This window comes from Poecilia reticulata, linkage group LG19 (assembly GCF_000633615.1).
Source record: "Poecilia reticulata strain Guanapo linkage group LG19, Guppy_female_1.0+MT, whole genome shotgun sequence".
Taxonomy (NCBI): domain Eukaryota; kingdom Metazoa; phylum Chordata; class Actinopteri; order Cyprinodontiformes; family Poeciliidae; genus Poecilia; species Poecilia reticulata.
The window spans coordinates 22,147,062-22,169,259 of NC_024349.1; the positions used below are offsets into that span (position 1 = coordinate 22,147,062).

Here is a 22,198-nt window from a genome sequence, read left to right on the forward strand (position 1 = left end):
AATGAGGCCAACAGGTCCAGTTTCAGATATTATTTATTTTAACACCCTTTATGTTCGATATGAATCAAGCTCAGAACACTCAAGAAAAAAAAGTTAAAAAAAAGGCTTTTTAGCTATTTTTAAATCAATATGTGACAGCTTTCTCTGCCAAATTTCTACATTTGTAGTACTCTTTTGACATTTCAGTCTTTCAACAGTGTATAATATATATATATTTCATATATATTATATATAAATGTATACACATACATAAGTGATGTTATATCTTTCTCTTGCACTGATTGGACGAACCATCGGGATGCATGTGGACATGTAGATGTTGAAATGCGGGCGTGAAAGTGTTTTTCGGATCACTGTGATGGTCATGTTGTCCACACACAACTCATGCAACACCAGTGTTTTCTTTCTGAGTGCATTCTTTTTCTTTTTTCTTTTTTTGTCTTTTGTTTTTTTGGTACTGATCATTAAAAACAAATTGTATATTTTTGGAGGAAGAACGGGTCTCCGTGCGTTTTGTCATTGCTGCGCCGCCTCCTGGGACTGTTTCTCCCGCTGCCGTCGCTTCTTGACGAAAGCCTGAGCCTCTCGCTCTCCTCGCCGGGACTCCAGCAGCTTCAGGATGCTGTCCTCTATGAACATGCAGCCAGGCGGAGGGAAACATTAGGTGATGAAATGAAACTAAATCCCTCCAGATTTTAGCTTTCAAAAAGCAATAGATTAAAAATATCTTTAAAAGGGGCAGCATTATGTCTTTTCCAGACGCACAGTGTAATTTTATAGCGCAATCAAGCAACTGTTACCTTCAGTTGTTATAGAAATGCTGTATTTATCGAATATGACTTAAAAGAAATTTGACTGTCATTTAACACTCAAAAATTGGGCCTCTGTCTCTTTAAAAAACTCCTGCTTTTTCTGAAACTTTACTTTCAGTAAGTCATCACAACATGGCTCCTCTAATAACCCTTCAACAATGTTTTTGCCACAGTTTCACTGAGAAGTAACATGTATGATGAGCTCAGCATACACACAGTTCCACCAGGTGTTTGCTAATTGCTGCTGGCTAGTCTGAAGGAGCTGAGTGGGGGAAGCTCTGAGGCTTGGAAACTGTAGCATTGAGGAGGAGCTGTGTCTCGAAGGCGGAGCTAGGTCCACCCAGGTGTTCTGCACACCTGGTTGCCATGGAGATTAAAGGATTTCTCAAACATGCATGCAAGAGTCAAAGCAACACTCCTGGTGTGTTTTTGATGAGGGAATAACATTATAACATGATGTGAAGCTCAAAAAAGTCTACTTTACATAATACTGTGTCTTTAATAATTTGTAGGTGTTAACTGGTCCATGCAGGAAATAAACCATCAGTTTAATGTTATTTGTCACAACAAGAAAAGTTTAAACCAAAACAAGACATTGTTCCTCCTGGATCTACAACAAATTAGGAGAACAGGATGAATTTAATGCTAAATACAATGAAGGTTAAAATGAATGGTTCTAAGCTATAGCAAGGCATCTTCCCATGTTTTTTAATCCCACTCCTTTATTAAATGGTAAAAAAAAAAAAAAAGTTTACCATTAGGTTTAGGGTGCATCAGAGGCAGCCGTATCTGTTCAGGTGCTGAGTCCATCTGCGAGTCGACTTCCTCTCCTTCTTGTTTTGAAACTCCAGGTACGTCCTCCAGGGCCAGGAACGCCTCGCCCTCAAAGTCATCTGGCCTCAGGGTGTCGTGGTCCAGAACCGTGACGACCAAGCACGCTCCTGGAGTCTGGCACTGATCCAGTGAAACCAGGCTGCGATACGGAGAACAAGTCAGCAAGGAGTTTACCTCTAAAGCCATCCCACGGGAAGCATTAGAGGAGGAGCGAAATGTAATCCGCCAGTGGAACTGGCACTTTTTCCATCAATATTAAGGAATTATTGACTGAAATCAAGTTCCTATATCTTAATAAAAAGTTACTTGTTCGTTTGTTTTGTCTTATTTCAAGTATACCAAGATATTTGCAGTAGAAACAAGAATACTTTGTAGGATTTTGTGTTTGTGCAAAGAGAGACTTACAAATCGAAGGCCTCGTCGAAGAGGGGGTTGAGATCGCAGCTCTTGTACTGGGTGCAGCGCGGCTCTATCTCGGGGAAGACGTGGTTGGGCTCCAGGCACAGACGCACAAACGGGTCGCTGAGGCCTGGCAAGCGTCAAAGCACCAGGTCATGTAGGCAGGGGTCTCGAGCATTTTTCTTTATTTATGTATTGACCGTGGAAAAGCATTCACACTCCGCTTCAACTTTTTGTCTTAAATTTAAACATTGTGAAAAACCATTCATTAGGACAACCCTAAACATGCACTTGATAGTTTAAAGGTGAACTCCTTCCTTGAACAGATTAGGATGGACCTATGGACTATACAAAACACGTTCATAACATGTCTTGGACAAAATCATTCTTAGAAAATGAAATCTCAGTCTGCTCAGTCTGCCTATGTTGAGTTGTCACTAAATTTAAATAAACTGCTGCTGACCACGCCCCCAGCGACCCGACGTTTACACTATGTGATAATGACTGGAAACAGATGCGTGATCATACAATCGTGCATCTTTGAAAAGCAGAAGTGGAGCCTCCTGCGCAACCGACAAGAATGCAGCAAGTGGATTCTGGATGGTAAGTCAACAACAAAGCATTTGTCTTTTCCAGTAGCCATTGTTCAGCGCATACAGCGGTAAAACCAGCTGACTGAACATGGCGGAGCTCGGCTTGGGTTGCTAGGTAACGACTCTGGCTCAACAATAAATTTTTGAAACGGCTCATTTTTCAGACACCAAAAAAAAACATTAACTCGTTGCCCAAACCCCCCCCCAAAAAAAAAAACAGCCTGAACTGTTCTTAGCAGCAGTAGAAATCCAAATTCAAGTAGAAAAACATAAAAAATGTGAATTTTGCACGATAGGTCCCCTTTAAATCTGAACATTTGACCCGGAATTGCCGTAGACGGACTTTCTTCCCCTGTACAAACCAACTGAGCTAGAGCTGCTTTACAAATCAATAATAAGGTGTTTGAATACTTTGAGAAAGCCAGTACACAGCTGTGGTTGTTGTGTTGTACCATTAGAGTCCATTGGTAGGAGGCTGACTGCATTAAGCACCTCGATGTGCAGCCTCTGGTCGGACTTCCTGTAGGACGTGAGGAGGGTGACCGCTCCATATTTTTCCCCTTGGTAATCTCTCTGCGAGACGGTCGAAGCAGAATAAAGCATAAAAAAACTCACAGGAGTTCCGATTTGATATTTTTAAATAAATAACTCACCTGCTCTGATATTTTTCTTTTAAAGAACTTCTCTATGAGCTGGTGGCTGGTCAGCGAGTGGTGAGTGAGGTGAGCCTTCAGATTCTGTTCAAGCATTAGGAAATCACAGAAATCAAGCCTTTTCATGGCTGTACCTAAAATTATTTATTTTAATTTTTTTTTTTTCACCAGACAGGAAATGGACCTGAATCGATAACGTTTCAATGAAATACCAGAGAACTCAGCTGCCGGTGTCGACGGTACTCACCTTGTATTCGTCGGAGTGCAACGCCTTCTGAGGAAGCCCGTTTCCGTCGGCGTGGAAACACTGCTCGAGACACTAAAACCGGAGGATACACACCGTGAGGCTGCGGAGACGGTTACCGAGAGGAGAGTGAGCTCCGACGGCAAAAACCCACCTGCAGCGTGTACAGCAGCCTCTGGCAGAACACCATGAGCCCTTCTTGCTGCGAATGCTGGTTGGTGACCTGATAAAGAATTTTCACAGAGTTTTGCCACAACGGAGTCAGGAGGCTGGTCACGGGAGAGGAAAATAAAGCACAAATCGACGTTTAAAGAAACGGACCAACGGGCAAAAAGGAGGAGATTTGGCATGTTTGACAGAGGCGGGTTAGCGGAGCACCTGTTGAAGTTCTCTTGAACCAGGTTTTCATTCATGTACTGCAGCTCCTGTTCGAGGTAGCGCATCAGAGGGGCTGCGGCCTGGGAGGAGACGAGCGACGTGACGTGAAGAGAGAATAGCAGCTGGTTGTTAAGAGAGAGAAATAAAAAGAAAGTATCGTAACGAGGAGCAGACTCACGTCCTCTGTGGACTTGGAGGGAATCCTCCGCCTGGTGGACATGCTCCTGACGTGAGTCTCGATGTCTGTGTTTAACTGAGAGCGCAGACAGAGCTGTGTTTACTTTCATTTCATTCAGCTCGTGAAAGTGAAAAACGAGCATGTTTCTTTCACAAACACTGCCCCGCGAAAGCCTTTGCAGGTTTTCACGTTTTCTCACATCACAACCACAAACCTCAGCCTGACGTGTAGGGGTCATCTGTGAAAACCCAACACAAAGCAGCACAAGAGTGCTAATGATGCAAAGTTTTCCTTTTTTTTTTTTTTTTTGTACAAAAAATGTAACGCATATCTTTCAAGTCAAGGGACTTTGACTAGGCCATTCTGACTTGAATTGATGAAAGGTGAACCTCCACCCCAGTCTCAGGTCTTCAGATTTCTGTCAAAGAAAAGCATTTGGGACGCACCGATCTGCTTATTTTCACTCCCGATACCGATATATAGCTAACACTTTGTCATCAATATTAGGGAGTTACTGACTAAAAACAAGCTCTTAATTGTTACTGAAGAGCTACTTGTAAGTTAGTACACTTGAAATAAGACAAAACTAAGATATTTTCTCTAGAAACTAGACCAATAATTCTTGGTAAAATGTGTTTTTCCAGTGGATGTTGTCTTGAGATGATGTATTTAGGATGATGATGAAACAGACTTTTTTGGCAAAACAAGATGAAATATTGCTTGTGTCAAGACACTCTTCTGTGAAACCTAGATTTTTAGAGGTGCACAAAGATTAAATGGCTTGTCAGTAAGTTCTCTCACCTGAGTCATAAATTTCTGCTTCATTTTATTTAGGAATATCAGCGAAAAGGGGGATCAAATGCAAATCCGCACCACACTCAGATTTGTACTTGTAAATCTTCTACAGCCATGTTTTGTTTTCGTCACACATCCAAATCATGAACGACTTCATGTTGGTTCGTCACATGAAGTCCAAATGACATACACTAAAGCGTGTGACTTGTGGTGTACCTGTTTCCCCAGAGTGTCTAGAGCCGACCGGATCTCCTTGCAGAGGATGCTCTTGGCTTGCTGAAGCTGGGAATGCAGCGTGTTCTCAAACTGGCTCTGCCCTATGACGCTCTGGGTCCGGATGCGAAGCCCCTCCCAGTTGAGCTGAGAGGGAAGCCGGGTCAGCACCGAGCGCAGGTACTCCAGGTCGTTCACTACGACGCACAGCTGCAAGGGAAGGAGAAGAAGAAGAAGAAAAAAAACCCCCAAAAAAAACCTGAGACACATGGAGGAAAATGTGCAGAAAAGTTTGTAAATGAACATGAGTGAAGATGTGCTCGGTTACCATGTTGATGGCAATGCTGTGGTCCGAGTTCTCAGACAACACCCGGACCCGCTCCTTTAGGAGGTGACAGTAGTTCACTACAATCTTACAAACATCCTGGAAACATAAGTGGAACTTTACTTCATTTAATCAGTGGAAATTTAATCAGTTGCATAAAAAGGCCATAAAGCTGCAGTATGTAACTTTTACATGATTTTCTTTATGTCTTTTTTATTACCTATTTGTTAAAAATGTCACCACATGTCACCATGTCTGATATGAGACAAATAGAAATGCGACGCTCCCAGTCAGAAGCTACCAATCAGAGCCAGGAGGGGGTGTCTTAGCGCTGACAATCAACTTCATGTATGTACTGCTAAATGTGCTAATGACCAGAGAAACAACTTAATGCTACACAAAAACCGTTGTCATCGATCACAAATTTTATTGCCCATAATCTGTCCCTGTAATTATTCTGTCGGACAATAATGTTGTTGTTTTGAGACCATTTTCAATTAATATATTGATAATGACTTAATAATGTACGTTCACCCTCTCAAAAATCAATAAACCTTGATTTTGTACGGAACCACTCCACACTGGAACTGGAAGATGCTTTAAATATCCAAAATAAAAACACATATTTTTATTTACAAACGTAAATAAAAACCACACACAACTGGAACCATAAATAAAATGAATCATGATGTAGCTGTAAACAAAATTTCCCTTTGAAAAATATTAATCATCAGAATGTAAATTATATAGCTCATCTAAATTTATTATGCTTCCTGTGACAGGCTTAGCATTGGTAGCTAACTAGCTTTAGCATTCATAGCTGGCTCTGATTGGTTGTTTCTGACGGAACGGTTCATTTGTTCAGATGACAGATTATCTCTCTCATATTATACTAACACAACATAGTGATATGTAAAAAAAAAAAAGAAAAAAAATAGGGAGACTGCTTTAGAAACAGCTGAGTGCTGTACCTCGGTCAGTTTGACCATGAGCATGAAGGCCTCCTCGGGGTCAGGCCACGACAGCTGGTCCCATAAGTGGCAGATTGGCTGGATGCACGCCACCAGGTCTACGGCTGAGGAGCTRTGCTTTATGGGGACCGCACCGACCTGCAGCGGCTGCAGCTGAGAGCACAGCAAGCAGGGTTTAGGTCAAGCGGGGTTTAGGTCAAGCAGGGTTTAGGTCAAGCGGGGTTTAGGTCAAGCTGGGTTTCATTAAGAACAGGGTTTAGTTCTTGAATTCTGYGGAAATATGCGGAATTATTTCCGCATATTTCCAGTGGCGGCTCTCGCATGAGTCAGCGCCTCCTTCTGCTCCTTTTCAAACATTAACGTTAGCCTCCTGTGCGCAACACTTTATGCCGGCCCCCGGCGGTCGGTGAGCCATATCGCCCATCATCAAAAGCGTGTTACCTGGTCAACCTGCACCGCCTTGACCACCCGGTCCAGAGTGGTGCTGAACGCCTGGTTCAGCCAGTACGGCAGGGCGTCCCGGAAACCTTCATGAAAGTTTGTCAGCTGGAGTAATCCCCTGAAAAACAGCAACAACACAAAAAAAAACAAAACCATAAATATTTGTTTAATTTATCTTTTATTGTGTGGCTCAGTCTTCTTGCGTAACATTTTCTATTTTAACTATTGTGTTTATAGACACTAGCCTGTTTCTTTCAACACAAAAAGCACATAATAATAAATTGGACATTCATACTGTATGTATTAAAACATAATGAAAAATCAATATGTCACAAATCATGTGACATACTTTTATTTTGTTTTCAACCCCTTCACTCTGATTCCCCTAATGTAATCCATTGCAACCAGTTTCCTCCATTGCGTCACGTAATTATTAAATAATAATAGATAATTGTGAACAAGTTCAATGATGGATGAATTTCTTCAGGGTTTTTTTTTATTCTTATGCTAACACCAGTTGCTAGGTTAGATAAAAATAAAATAAAATAACATCATAATAGAATCTGTGATGATTTCAGACCGTTTCTGCAGGAAGGCCTTGTCTTTGTGGATGGCCTGCAAGCTCAGGTAAACAGGAAACAGGCTTTTGGAGAGGTTCAGCTCCATTTGGTCCTCCATTATGGAGAGGGTGGCTTTCACTTCCTGTGCAAGCTATGGAGAACAAGAACCGTGAGAAGTGAGGAAATGAGGTGAGTCATGTGAACCTAGAATGCTCCATTCGCAGCTTACCAAGGAGTCAAACTTCTGATAGACAACAGTGAAGACGTCAACTTGCACAGCACTGTAGTGGAGAGAACAATTGATTACTATCGGAGTGAAACACTTTACTAGTGTTTTATCAAAACATTTGGCAGATTTACGGACAGTTTAAAAAAAAAATAAAAAATCTTTTGTCGCTCTTGTCACCTGACAAAAACTCGGTTCCACACGTCTTTGTTGTGTTTTATGTCTTCCTGAACTTCYGCGATCAGCCTAGCGAGGGCGCTCCCGATCTCTGTCAGGTCCTGCGTTTCAGCAGAGTGCAGAAATTCCATTTGCGTGGCAACACATATAGTCAAACYTCACTCCCGCACTGCTATCGTCAGATTCCATAGATGCAAATATGTGCTTATTATTCAGAACAAAGATCAATTCTACGCAAAATAATTCCAATATACAGTAAAATATACTGCTTTTCATTTTTAAAAAGAAYCGAGAACCATCACTTCTCTTCTGCTTCAGTTACACTGCAAAAACACAAAATCTTACCAAGTATTTTGGTCTAGTTTCTAGTGCAAATGTCTTTGTACACTTTAAATATCTYAAAACTAACTTACCGTACAAGTTAGCGTTAGATATATGAATTTGTTGTGAGACGATTATTCCTTAATATTGATGAAAAAGTTCTAATTCCACCGGCAGATTATTTCACTTATATCAAGACATTTTTCTCATGTCCTCATGTCATAAGTGAAATAATCCACCAATGGAACTGGAACATTTTYATCAATATTAAAGCAATTATTGACTTAAAACAATAATGAAATAGTAAGTTAGTTTTGTCAGTGTGCCAAGACACGTGGACTAGAAGCTAGACTAAAAATGCTTTTAGTAAGATTTTGTGGTTTTGCAGTGTATGATGAACCTTGTGCTGGTTCATCACAGAAAATTGCTAAGTGATGAAATAGGCAAAGAGAAATCAAAGGGGTGTGGACACTTTAGAAAGGCCATTCGTCATCCTTTCTGCTCTGCATGACAGATATTTCAGTTATCAGACAAAAGGTCATTTTAACTAGACATTATTTTGATATAAATGAGCTTGCCATACAGCTTCAGTACATTAAAAATCCCCCTAAAAAGAGAATAACTATAACACATTTCTATTGTGTGTATTTAGCTTCAGAAAAGTGATGTCTTTTTTTTTTTTTACCTTGGTCATTGGCTGATGCAAACCCTTCTTGATGGTAAACCACTCCTCTGTGCCTGTCTGGTATAAAAATCACTATTTTGATTTGATAAACTTCCATAAGTGAACCATAAAATATAACTGGAAATATGCTTCACCACTATGGCATCATGGACTTCGTTGTGAAGCTCAAAGTTGGCCGGGTTCAGTTTCTGGAAAGCTTGAGTCTTACAGATCTGGACCAAGATCCTGCATTGATAAAAATAAAAATCATTTATTGCATTATGTGGGGCTCATAATTAAAACATACRAGTGTGTGTGTTTTCCAGGCAGACACACCTGAGGAGTGTGTGTAGTTTCGGAGTGGCRCTGGGAGTCGGGGGGAAGATGTCTCTGTATTTGGAAACCAAACAGAGTCCGTACTGCAGGAAGCCGTGAAGAGAATCCCCAAGTTCCTGTTTCTGTCAACAGAAAGYGGCACCTTACRCAACCCTCATCTGTGCTGAAATCTTAACTTCTAGTTTCTCCTGAGATCTGACACCAAACACACGTCTACAAGTGATAATTCAAGCAAACTACTTWTGYAAATAGTTTCTTTTTAACTTATAAATGTTAAATCAGTCACAAAYGTACACTAAAAGTTTGAAATCTTTTCCTGTTATGAGGWMWGTGAGTCGTGCACGTGTACCTGCTGGTAGGGAAGCTCCTGTTGATGCCAGTGGTACTCTATGCTGGTGAGCTGATGGAACAGCACAGACGAGTCCACCTCCAAGCTCTGGTACAGTTTACTGTAAGCCACCCACTTCCTGGCAGGGGTAAGCACAATCACACTTGTTAAGAGCAGGCGTATGACAGAAACGTAGCACATTTTGTCACAGCTAAGCTAGGTGGTTGATGGGTTACTTAGAATTATTTCATAAAATTTTATGTATACAAAATGTATAGCAAAAAAAAATTTCAAATTTTAAAATCTGTGATCTTAAAATAAGGATATGACCTTTTAAAAGAATCTTTCCAGGGAGAAGTTCCCCTGAAGGGAGGCAAGCTAACMGTCCAGTTAATGTTATAGTAAAGCGATAGAAGTGAATTTTGGAAGTGAGGTTTTGTTGAATGTTATAAATGTTATATATTACAATATTTTTTTTTTTTATAGAAACCAACATTACTTGTATCTAGAGGCTAAAGCTAATAGCTAGCCCAAAAGGTACATCGCCTCCAACTTTCCTTTCACATGTAAGCAGTTGTCAATCATAATGTAAACATCGTGAAGGGTTAAAAGTTCACGAAGCAGCTKTTCATTAAGCTACTGTAGTTGTTTTGGATTTAATTTATTTTAAATGGTACAAGTCCTCTTTGTTCTTGGACTGTGTCAGACTAGAGTCAGTTAGCTTAGGTTAGCTTTAGCCTCAAAGTCAAACTAATGTGGATTTATTCTACGTGAAGACTCTAAAAGTGTTATTACTGCTAGTGAAATGTTAGCTGGTTTTATCCCCTCTCTTTTTTAAATAGAACCAGATTTTAAAATTTCTGAACTCTCTTAATTTTTTTTTACACTTTAATTGAAATCCCATTAAATTGAGTTTTCTAACAACAATTTGGTGAACACGTGAGACTRAATTATTTGGTCAAGACGTTGAAAAGGTTTTAAATTTGAAGTTGTGGAGCGTTCATATTTGGGACAAATATAAAAAAGATGGCAACACGACCTGGACTATGTTATTTAGCATTAACAGCGAGGAAATGGCAAATTGTTTTAACATTTAATTTTTAAAAAATTCACTCCTGTCTTTAATTCCATTTTAAATTATACACGTAAATTTGAAATGAGAGTTTCTGATGTGAATTCAATATCAGTTTTTCATAATATTAATTCTAAATAGAAAAAAATGAGTGTGACATCATCTGAACTGTGAAAAATGATTGYTAAATTAGTGTAAATGCSTAGGAAGAAAGCTGCTCTAGATATCCAAAATATTTATCTGTTCTAGGAATTATTTATTTGTGTGTATTTGGATTAAAGAGCCTCCCTGATATCTGTATTTTAGTTTTCATATATGGGACAAATGCAGCAGTGCAGAAAAGACATGGAGACTTAAGAAGTTACGACGTCCTGTTGTGGTTGCAGAGACGCAGAGAGTAATATATGTATCACATGTAAATCATGAGTACAGGTGACATAACTTCCTCCTTTTGGTTTACTTTCTCTCTCTGGTTTGYTGGATGGCCCATGAGCGAACCACACTACGGTTCGGTTGCATGCTAACCCCAGACCCGTGTTTTCAGGTAGACCAAAGTTTGCTTGTTTGGCACTGGAGCAAAGATGAACTTTCACAAATGAAGCAGACAATCTGTGGCTCCATTCATTCAAGAACGGCCACTACTTTGGTGTGACCTGTCCTAATGAAATGTTACTTATTCACACATGAGCTCCACTTAACGTAGGAAAAAAAAAGAGCATTGAAAGAAACAGCAGTCAAGTTGGCATGAGTGTATTTGCTTTCCTACAAGATCATATGATTTACCAGTTCTCAGTTTGCATAGAAATTGTGATCGAAACAAGGATCAGTTCAAATTTTTTGTGGTTAGAGGAGTGGAGACAACGTACAGTATCACTCATACTTTTTCTGTACTTACTCAAGCCAGTTCAGGATCASAGACGAGGGTAGGAGCATAAAAAGACAGTCAAGTGGACACAGGGAGTTAATGACCCAGGCAGGTAATAAATTTATCCCAATTCATCCTGACTGCAGTGGTGCCCCCATGAGGGGGCACAGAGGGGGCTGTGGCCCCCATTAAAACATGCTGCGCACCTCAGAGAATCATATTTATGTCRTAGAAAGACATACATGAAAGACCCCAAAAATAAATACAAAATTAGTTAATTCATTTTAAATATTCTTTTAGCTGTGCCCTTTTAAAATGCTTAATGGTCTGGCCACTTCTATGAGAACGTTCTGGGAGAGCTACTGCTGGACTGATATAGAGACATGTCATAGGGGGGTGGAGAKTAGTGGCTGGTTGGATCGCGGTGAGGATGTTTTGAAATGAAAGCAAAAAAAAAACATGGTGCATTAAAGACATATTCCTTTGTTATATTTTGCGTTTATCAGTTTAAATAATTTTAATGCATCTACATATTGTTAGACAGACCTTACATCAGAGCATTAAAAAAGTCAGGTTTTTTTAAAACKTTTTTTTTGGACATCTTTGATGAAGGCGAATGTCACAACAGTACATGGTCGGATCAAGTGATTGATTTGTGAAAGGCTAAAGTGGCTTCAAGAGAAGTTTRTCTTTCGGCGGTCTTCGAACCCAAACCGTATGATTGCACGGCAAAAAGGTGATTGCATACATCTCAAATAACTCAAATATATCCCAATTGGTCTTGGYTGACTTTGTGAAAATTCAGTACTGGGCTCACATTTTACCTAATCACTAAACTCTATTAGAGRAAAACACGGTGCTTACGCCAGGTCTTGCAGAAAAGGAGAGAGGTCGTTTTGCGTAGCGTAGAGYTCAAGCAGAGTCTGAGCCTCGCCACACAGCGCGCCTTTCCACGGAGCGGAGCTCTGYGTGAGAAAACATCAGAGAACGGAGTTAAAAAGAAAGAAAGAAAACCAGAATTCAAAACAGCACAGGGAGAAACTGTGTTGCACCTGTTGTTTTGAAATATAAGCTTGGACAAACTGCTGCAGAATCCCACAGTAGTTGGTATAGGCACTGCGACCGGCGCTCAGAGTCCCGTCTCTCTGTCAATGACACGAAAACACACACAGGTTTACAGTACCTGGTAAAAAAAAAAGTATTCATAACCTCTGAAGGGTCAGATGAGAATAAAATTAGCCTAGTTTAAAGTTAGCAGAATAGGTCATTTGAAAAAATGTGAAAAAGTTCCTGGGGTATAAACACTTTTGCAAAAAATCTAGTCACAGTTGTGCCAAATCCTATGTGGGATAAGGTTYCAACAGCTAAGATTTGAGGGAATTCGTTTACAGCTTTGTGGATGAACTGGAGGAAGAGGTGACACTTTCCGCGATTAGGATACGTCTCCGTTCTGGGCTCCAGATTGTACCAGTTGTCCTCAGTGCAGTGGAGATCCTATAGCGTTATGACAGAGTTTGGTTTTTAAGACTGAACAGACATCCACGGTAAAATAAAGGAGTAAATTAAGYGTTTTTATTACCTGTAGTCTTAAGACAATATTTCCCAAAAAGTCATCTGTGCCTTTCTCCTTTTTGGCCTCCTTGATCATCCTAAGCAGAGCATTGATTAGAAAACAGCAATACTCGCCAGGTATTATGTTTTTAGTCAATTAAAAACAGAAAAGTTTAATACCTTCTTAAACTATTTAAGTTGGTTTTGATCTCTTCCAGTTTCTGAGTGAGAGACACCTCTTCATCCTTATCCCTGCAGCGGAAGAGCAGAAAGTGAACATGTGCCAAAGTTKAATAAAAACTRRCWAAGTGACGCTTTTTTTCTTGCTCTTCTTACCACATTTCAAGGTGGAAAGTGGTGCTTGACAAATCTTCAAACTCTCTAAAGAAGAAAGAAACGATAGGTGTAAAAAACCAACTCTGTAATTGATCAGAAACTTGCCACAAATTTGAACTCACAGTATGAAGGTTTGGTTCCAAATGGGGTTCAAGGTTTGCTTTTTGATATCGGTTTGGTAGATTTTCTCATGTGATACTGTGCCCTTTACAACATATTTGCTGGGTTTGGCTTTTGCGCGGCTGCTCTTTTTCTCCTCCTCCTCTTCCAGGACCATCAGGAGGCAGTAAGGGTCACTAAAACCTGAAGGAAGAACATTTCGATCCTTACTTTTAAGGTAGACAACTAGTTTGCCATTTTACCCTAAAGATTTAAGTGACTTTGAATTTGAAACTTGATGATGGGCTACAGTAGTAGAGGACYGCACCGCATAKCATTCCTGTTAGCTACAAATAGGAAACTTAAATATGACCATTTAAATATTGTGGTTAAAGCTTAGCTGTAACGTGGTCTGCTACACATTTTGAATTCACACGATTAGGAATTAAGGCTGCACTAAGGGCAAATGGGAATCTAGCCTGGCACTAGCTAGGTGCAAATTTGCTAGCAAACTGAGCAAGATAAAAYCTAGCTTTAGCAACGCTGATGATCGTGTTGCCTTTAGTAGTACGTAATAACAGTTGGCATCAACTATTTACAAGGTAAGTGCCACGCTAATTAATTGTGATTCTGAGTTAGTATTAAAAGAAAAATACAGTGGAATATGCTAAACGCTGTGCTCAGTAAGGAGCTAATTAACCTGTGCAAAGCAAGCTAACTGTTTTCATTTGGATTTTATGTATTCAAACACTAAATGTTGTACAGCCATTTTTGGATTAATAATTTTATGAGGTACAAGGCAAATAAACTTTATTACTTAAACRTACAACGGCCATATTGGATTTCTATAAACTCTGAGTTTGTAGTGATTTGAGTTTTTCTAGTGTCTARTCTAGTGAGTCTCCGTGTTGTCCCGTCTTCCCCTTGATTGTTCCCAGGTGTGTCTTGTTCCCTGATTACCCTCTGTGTATTTCATGTCACCTGTGTCTCTGTGCCTTTGTTGGGTCCTAATCGGTTGACGTTACTGCCACCCCGTAGTTTCAGTCGTCACAGTTGAACTGTTGATGTCATGTGTCGGCGTCAGCTCGTGTATCAGTGATTTTTAGATCAGTCGCTACCAGTGTTAGCATTAGCTTCCGCTCACTGTGCTGATGGCTTTCTGGGACTGTTTGAGCTGCATATTTATCATTAAACGACCATCACTCATCGCCAACCTGGGTCTGCTAGCGTCTTCCTCACCACAACACACCGCATTTCATGGACAGAGATGGCAAGAAGCTTTTAGTCTATTTTTCCATCTTGGAACGTAACATTTCAACTTCTGAGTAGACATTTCTGCACATTTCTATCAAATAGGCTGTACTACATAAAAAGAAAATCCTGCTTTTATAATGTGACTTATTAAAAATATCTGCTGGAATAGTGACACTTGGAAACTCTTGGATTTATTGAGATGTTATAAAGCTAAAGTATACGTTCACTGAGAAAAACATTTGAGCACTAAGAAGAAAGCTTCCTAATGTTGTGCACAAGCAAAACCAGATGGTGAAGACTTCATTTGTAAGAAGCTGGTAAATCTATAAACCTTTTGACTCTATTACCTCAGTTTAATAGAGTTTACATTTTGGGTTTGTTTGAGGCCATTTGGTCGTATCATATAAATGTCCTGATTGCAATGAAATGAATGTATTTATATGTTGTTGTTTTTTTAGATAATTAATATTCTAATCTCTCGTCAGGCACACAGAACCATAAACCATAAAAAATGGGGGGGCGGGGAAATACAATCAATACAAGCCAAACTCCTAAAGATTGAACTATAGTCACACAAAGAAGAAGGAGTACTTCAGGAGGAGGTCTATATTCCCGACTTGACATGGGCCAGTAATGAAAGTATACCAAGGTTGTAGAAAGTTTCAAGTGATACATTTTTCTGTCCTACTGTTCCTATAGGTTGAACATCTTTTAATGAGACCACAGGACGTGGATCTCAAATGGCAATAAAGCTGAAATTAGCAAACTAATCTGGCAAGTGTTCCTGCCTACAAAGCAGTTTGTCATTCGTCCATCCTTCCATCCATAAACTCACTTCCAGTAACTGTTTCTGTCCGTTCTAAGAGATGCAAAGATCATTGTAGAGCAGAACTCACCACTGACGTCTTTTCCTAGAATTTCTTTAGCTTCCTTCACGGTGACCATCAGGCAGTTTATGGGCGGCTGTAGGGGATTTCATGTTATGTCAGATACTTAGAAACTCGGCTTCCTGCTAATGGCAAGTTAAGATATTTCACACAAAATCTATAAATAGATGTTAGGGTCTCAAACGGTTCGTTGAATGGAAAACAAAAACATGGTGATTTCCTTTTCTCACCTCTGTGTTCTGTACTTTCTCCATCAGACCTTTGTGCTCCTCATCTGTCATAGTGAAAGCCTGGTAGATGGAAAGGAAAGAACCATCAGTCATCAGCAAACCTTGCCCTGTGCTAAGTGCTAAAGGGAGATTACCTCCTTTAGGTACTGGTGGAGCTGGCTGTTTGTGAAGACCTCCGCTGACGCTGGTTTACCCATCTTATGGGCGATGGTGTACAGCAGCTCCTTATACAGCGGCTTCAGCTACGGACAGAAGTCAAACTTAGCGACGGTTCAGGTGGGATGATACAGTTTTACTCCAGATAAAAAAAGAGACGAGAGTACCTCCATCTCCTTGTGTCGTCTTTCTTTGGCCTCCGGATTTTCATCTTCTTTTAAATCCTGAAACAACAAAAAGAGCAGTTTGCTGCCTATAGAGGCCGAGGGTAGTCTTAAGACATTTATACACCAAGATCTGAGAGTGTCACTCACCCTCCTGTCTCTCTGTCTCCTTGTAAATCCGAGTTTACGTGAATGGACTGGGGAAAACTGTTGAGACAAAAAAAAGTTTCTTTCAAACTTTTAATCCTACTCTGTAACTTAATTAGAGACTATTAGAGAGTTTGGGTTTTTGGAATTAGATGGTTTATTAATGAATGATACCACAGTTTCACATTATCACATTTCACATGTATTTACATGCCATTTAAAAATAGAAATGATAAAAATGTCACTCCACTTAAGAAGAAAGGTTGTTCAATGCCAGCAACACGACTTTCTACAAGACTGCCTGTGATTGGTTGATATCAACACAGTGGCAGGTTCCACTATCTCTCCTTTTGATGGCCAAGTCTCCTCACTTATTCTGAGGGTGGCTGACAGATAACAAGGCACACCGGCAGGATCTGCTGACTGTGACAAATGATGCTTGTAATTTGTACCCATGCTAACACTTTCCTAGCGACGTAGCCCACTGTAAAGCACTGCTTTTCTGCTAGTTTGGATTGGTTAGCTGAAAATTCAAAGGGCTGGCCATGCTGGTTTCATGCCAATCTACAGGAATGGAACCATACAGAGTGCAACGCTCTGGACAAATCACGCTTCTCCTGTCTTAAACTAATCCAGCTACTAACTATGGATCCTCCTCCACAGCAAGGCTAAGACAGAAGAGATAACAGAATCTTCAATGCAATTTCAGATTCTTGGTAGTTTCCACTTCATCTCCAGTTATGGCTACGGTCTCCTACACTTCTCTGTGTCACAAATTCAGTGTTTGGTTTTGTAGACATTGAGAAAGTGGTTATGTTTACGCCACATGTCCAGCTTATCCACCTCCTCTTTACCAAAGACTTCCAGAGATAGATGGGCTGAATTTACATGGGGCTTTTCACGAAGCACTTTATTCTAGAGCAGGAGTGGGCAATCCCAGTCCTCAAGGACCAGTGTCCTGCAACTTGTAGATGTCTCTCTGGTCCAGCACACTTCAACCAAACGGATTAATTACCTCCTCAGTGCAATCAAGTTCTCCAGAGTTATTTGACTTAGGTGTGTTGAAGCAGAGGCACATCTAAAAATTGCAGAACACTGACCCTCGAGGATGGGGATTGTCTACCCCTACTCTAGAGCCACATTCACCAGGTGCACTCTGACATCCATACATTCGCAGAAGGGTGTACAGTTCTCAAGTGCACATCAATATGTGACAGGAGGAAGTTGGAATCAAACCCACAATCAGTTTGTATGATATCTGCTCTACTGATTAAAACCACAGTGGCCCATAATAGGGACCAGCCTCCATACAACCCTACACGGATATGATGCATTAAATGATGAATGGACAGACGGACAGATGGATGGAACGAAACCACCAACATCTGGTACCTGTCCACCTCAATCCTTACATTGACCATAGATGCATTTTGAACCCATGAACTCTATAGTTGTGTCTTTACATATCTGATACATGTTCTGACATCTGCTGAGCTGACTCATACTGTTCTGCTCAAAGGTTCACATATCCAGGCAGAGTATTGGTTACAATAGCTACTGCTGCTTTTCAATGCAACTTAGTGTTGAAGACCTTTATTGTCGAACGGTTGTGTTTGCTCTTTTAAAATCGCAATGACAAGAGAAACCACCCAACTGACTCAAACCAAATATTTGCATAACCTGGTAGAAGTGGTCTGATGCATCGCATTTATAAACTATTTGATACACAAGGGGAAAATGTAGGATTCCGTTGAGTCGCAGATCGATCGACAATTTCAGACACAACTGGTAGGAAAATTGGTCTGGGTGTAGGAAAAAAAACAATATTTTTCAGCTAACACACTTAAAAAAAACTTTAAAAAAAATAAAGTGGTGTAGTGGATTCAAGACGCCCAATAAAAGTACAGGATTCAAACCATGAAACCCCAAAGTGGATAACTGATGGTGTGGATATGTGTTAGCACAGGAATTTTGGTGAAAACTGATTAATGTAAATGCAGCAAGTTATACCAGAGGAGAAATTTACAGAAGCATACCAATGATCCAAAACACTGGACCAAGCCAAGCTGTCATTGGCTACAGTAGGAAAATCTTCTGGCCTCAGTATCATTAAATCACTCAAACATGCAGCTCATGCAAGACCACACGGGAAATTTACAAATGTCTTATCTCAGACAAGCACGAGACACTTTCAAGCTGTCATGAAGTTAAAGGTGGAATTGATGTTAAGGACTTTAGTATGTGAGCCTTTGATCAGGGTCATCTGAGCAGTTCCTCTTGTTATGATGATTTAGAAAAAGCAAACACATTAGTTTGACAATAAATAGCTTCACCCAACCACTAACCAATAGTGCCAGGCAAATAAAAAAAGAAAAAAAATCGAACTATCATTCATATCTGAAAATTGGGCCAAAAAGCCAAGATATATAAACTTAGAGGCAAAACTGTACTTTTTCCATTTTGACAACCGTAGTTCCAATAGATGTTTTCAGGGTTGGGATTCTTTTTAGCTAATAGCAATGGTTCCACTTCAGTTTAGTTATTTAGCTTTCTGTGTTGATGACCTTTGACATTGTGGGTTATTTGTACATTCTTGTAATTTTATTGCAGGACAAAAGTTACTTGGTAGACAGTGAAGCATTTCTTAGAAACAAACTACTTTTTTTTTTTTTACAGCGTATTTTTGTTTTTCCCTTAAAGTGACATCCGTGGCAGTGTTGCCCTCAATCAAACATCTGTTTAACTTACTCTGACCATCCACATACATAATACTGATGAAATACTGTTTAAATGTCATCTGATCTTACTTACCTGCCTGTGTCTTGGTGTGCCATGTTCCTGAAAAAAATAACAATCATATATAAGCAGATATAAGGAGACTGCAAATTTTATGAAGCAGCTAAAATGAGATAAAATTGAGGTTCGTGACATTTTGTTACTAGATTTGTCCCTGCTTAAAAAAGTAATCAAGTTATTCTCATGTTTCTAATAATGCCTTCCTCACAGGAGGACTTCCTCTATCGTTGATTATGAAAATGACATGAAGGCAACCGTGAGGAGGCTTAACATTCAAATCGGGGGAGGAAAAAAGTAAACAACTGAACTGAATGGGAAATCTCACATTGTAAATATAGATATGCAAACACGGTTGGACGCAGCCTCTTCATACACACACGTCGTAGCAAAAACAGCTGTCCCAGAATGTTTTCCACAAAGCAGCAAAAGGGTCTTTTAACTCATCAAACGGCATTCTCCTTCAGATGAGTTAGCAACAAAACCATGCAGAAAGTTTGAAGAGACAAAAATAAAAATAGAGTTGACTTAAATATCTATCTAAAAGCCCTGTGAATCATAGTCATCAGACCTTAAAATAGCCATCAGGAGACGATGACTCAGTGCTTGGACAGACGTTTTAACATCGCAATGAGCACAGTTTTGTTTCTGCTCAGAAATATCACCTGAATAAACGTGACTGAACTCACACCAGCAGCTGAAAGCCAAAGACAATCTTTTTGTAACAACGTTATTAGAGCGCTCGATCTCTTCGATCAGCACCAGCTCTCAGCGCCAACCACCCAGTTGGCAACTAACCAACTGCTGCAAAAGTGAGACGGCATGTTAAACACACATCGGCTTTGTTAAAGTGAGTTGGTGGGTTTTTGTTTTCTTTTGTTTGTTTTTTTTTACCTGTTCAGGTGTTTGTAGTAAATTCTCTCCTTTTCTGGTGTTCTGCCCACTTTGACCTGCCATGGTGATGCTTCTATCTTATCACCAGGCTCCTTCCTGGTGAGCTGGTGTGCTCCGTGTGTGAGATATGGGGAAGCTGTGTGTGCGCACTGCATTTCGATGTACTATCACACAGCAGCCGGAAGTCATCACTTCCTGTTAAGGCTGGTAACGTCAGTGACTGCTGTGACTTAGGAGTTTTTATATATTTTTTTGTTTTGTTTTCTTCAACCAGCACTCTCCTTTATCTCTAAATCAAAAACTACAGAGCTCGTTCGCTCGTTCTCCGGCGTTTGCTTGCACATAAGAAAACAGCACTTGCAGATTCCCCTCACTGACCTGTTGGTAATACTTTGTTCGTATTGTAGGAAGGTTCAACTGATGAATCTCAACCACAGATGAAAAACACGTCTCACACAAGATTACATAAAGCTAAAGGAGAAGCTGTCCGTTACACCAGTCGGGCCACGGGACTATGAAAAATTGAAATTTGTCAATTATTGACAAATTTATTTTCTTCCTCTTTATGTTTATCAGAAATAATCATGAGATCTGTCGATTTCCAAAACTTGCTAAGGTATTTGTTACATTTGAACTTTTTTTTTTCTCATTTTGTTGTGTTAATAATCCTAAAGTGGAATAAAATGATTTTGCTTTTTTTTTTTATTTTTTTWTTTTTTATTATTATTATTATTATTAAAAAGTGTGTATTGTCTAACTCCTTTAGACAATACCTGTCATTAGATCTGGTCATTTTTGTTATTTTCAAGTTATTTATTTGTTTACATTTGCAGTTTTATAATTTCTTTCTTTTTATGTGATGTCTAAATTGAGCTACTTTTGTTTGAATATATTTCTGTTTTTATTGCATCTTTCTTTATTTGTGTTCCTTTATTTTTTGAATTATCTTATGTATTAAATGAACTTACTTTTTCCCTCGCCCTGTTACGTTTTCCCACAGCATGATGCCGCCAGCTTCATGTTTTACCACATAGCTGGCAAAACATGAAGTGTGTTCAGGGTGTAGTGTTTGCATGTAAGGGGGAAAAAATTGTAAAATTTTGGTCTCATCTAACCAGAGTACCTTCTTCACATGTTTGATGTGTCCTCCATCTTGTTTGTGGAAATCATAACTTATTCACCCATCAGATCTCTGCAACAACTCCCAAGTTCCCGCAGACCTAATGATTACTTCTCTGATGAACTTTAGAAGATATTTAAAGTTTGGGATTATGTTCTGTAACCTCCACCTTCTTTAGACTTTACCACAGCTTTATCCCTTGACATATGCCGTGTTCCTTGTTCTTCATGATGCCGTTTGTTCACCAATATTCTCCAACAAACCTCTCAGGCCGACACAGAACAGCAGGATTCATGATGAAATTACATTTACATTTCTACTTAGCTATGTAACAATTAGGCAATTAGTTGCGTCTGAAATGATTCAGGAATAACAGAGTTAAAAAGGCTGAACTGCTTTTTTAATTATTGTTTTTCTTGTATTTGTTGACGTTTCCGGATAAAATCAGACAAAGTTCAAGGCATAAAAATGCAACGCAGTTTAAAGCTCAGTCAGGAGAGTGTGTGAAACCACTTCCTCATTTAATGTAATTACACACTTCTGGAATTTTCCTAAGTTTTTTATTATTATTATTATTTCTAGAGTATCACTGAACTCACCTGATATTATGCAGTATCAGTGGGGAAAGACGAAAGTTCCTTGAAATAACATTCAGCGGTGGTTTCCAATTTTGGCCTTGATGTACTGAGACGTTTCCCAGAATACCTGGCTTTTATGCAATAATATATGCTGTGGATATTTGAAAAATAAGCTGTTTTTCACTGGGAGTTTTTTTATTTTATTTATTTTTTTAACAAATGATCATTTTCTGACTTAGTATTGACAGCAGCAGCAAATTAAGGCTGGTCTTTGGCAGATGCTGTTTCATACTCAATCTTGTCACCCTCACACTTCCTCAATCAACTGTTTATGAAGTTATTCTGAAAAGTGTTACTGAGATATAAATTATGTTGTGTTACAGACAATTAAGTTTGGTTTTGTGTAGCTCAGTATCTCTTAAACCACAGAATTTATAATGTCTAACAATTGGACTTTCAGTGGTCATCCTTAATCAATACATCCAGCATAGCATTTTAATACTACAGTGTATTTCAAAACATATCTTAGTTAACACTAGTGCCTTGTAACCCACATTTTCTCTACCTTATTCTTAATGTCAAGAAAGCATATGGATACATTGCA

General features: G+C 39.5%; 1 protein-coding gene across 2 annotated transcripts; it reads right to left on the reverse strand.

The window, feature by feature from the left end:
- Window positions 1-15: 15 nt before the first annotated feature.
- Window positions 16-20,044, reverse strand: unc13d (unc-13 homolog D (C. elegans)). 2 transcript variants are annotated; one of them, XM_008437786.2, is made up of 34 exons: window positions 19,897-20,044; window positions 19,021-19,047; window positions 16,213-16,269; window positions 16,066-16,122; window positions 15,877-15,984; window positions 15,743-15,802; window positions 15,522-15,588; window positions 13,395-13,575; window positions 13,273-13,317; window positions 13,117-13,188; window positions 12,965-13,034; window positions 12,775-12,879; window positions 12,438-12,530; window positions 12,250-12,350; window positions 9,470-9,587; window positions 9,121-9,242; window positions 8,940-9,030; window positions 8,806-8,862; window positions 7,803-7,900; window positions 7,626-7,677; window positions 7,417-7,547; window positions 6,837-6,954; window positions 6,396-6,548; window positions 5,428-5,523; window positions 5,103-5,309; window positions 4,092-4,166; window positions 3,914-3,993; window positions 3,690-3,804; window positions 3,539-3,610; window positions 3,292-3,375; window positions 3,091-3,211; window positions 2,052-2,175; window positions 1,568-1,785; window positions 16-629 (listed from the first exon to the last, which is right to left on the reverse strand). In XM_008437786.2, exons 1-34 carry the CDS (start codon window positions 19,957-19,959, stop codon window positions 517-519), a joined length of 3,351 nt encoding a protein of 1,116 aa, XP_008436008.1. In that variant the 5' UTR covers window positions 19,960-20,044; the 3' UTR covers window positions 16-516. The 2 variants fall into 2 exon arrangements, with proteins under 2 accessions (XP_008436008.1, XP_008436009.1); XM_008437787.2 differs by lacking the exons at window positions 15,522-15,588; window positions 15,743-15,802; window positions 15,877-15,984; ... (2 more) ...; window positions 19,021-19,047; window positions 19,897-20,044 and adding an exon at window positions 14,353-14,577.
- Between the last annotated feature and the right edge of the window lie 2,154 nt (window positions 20,045-22,198).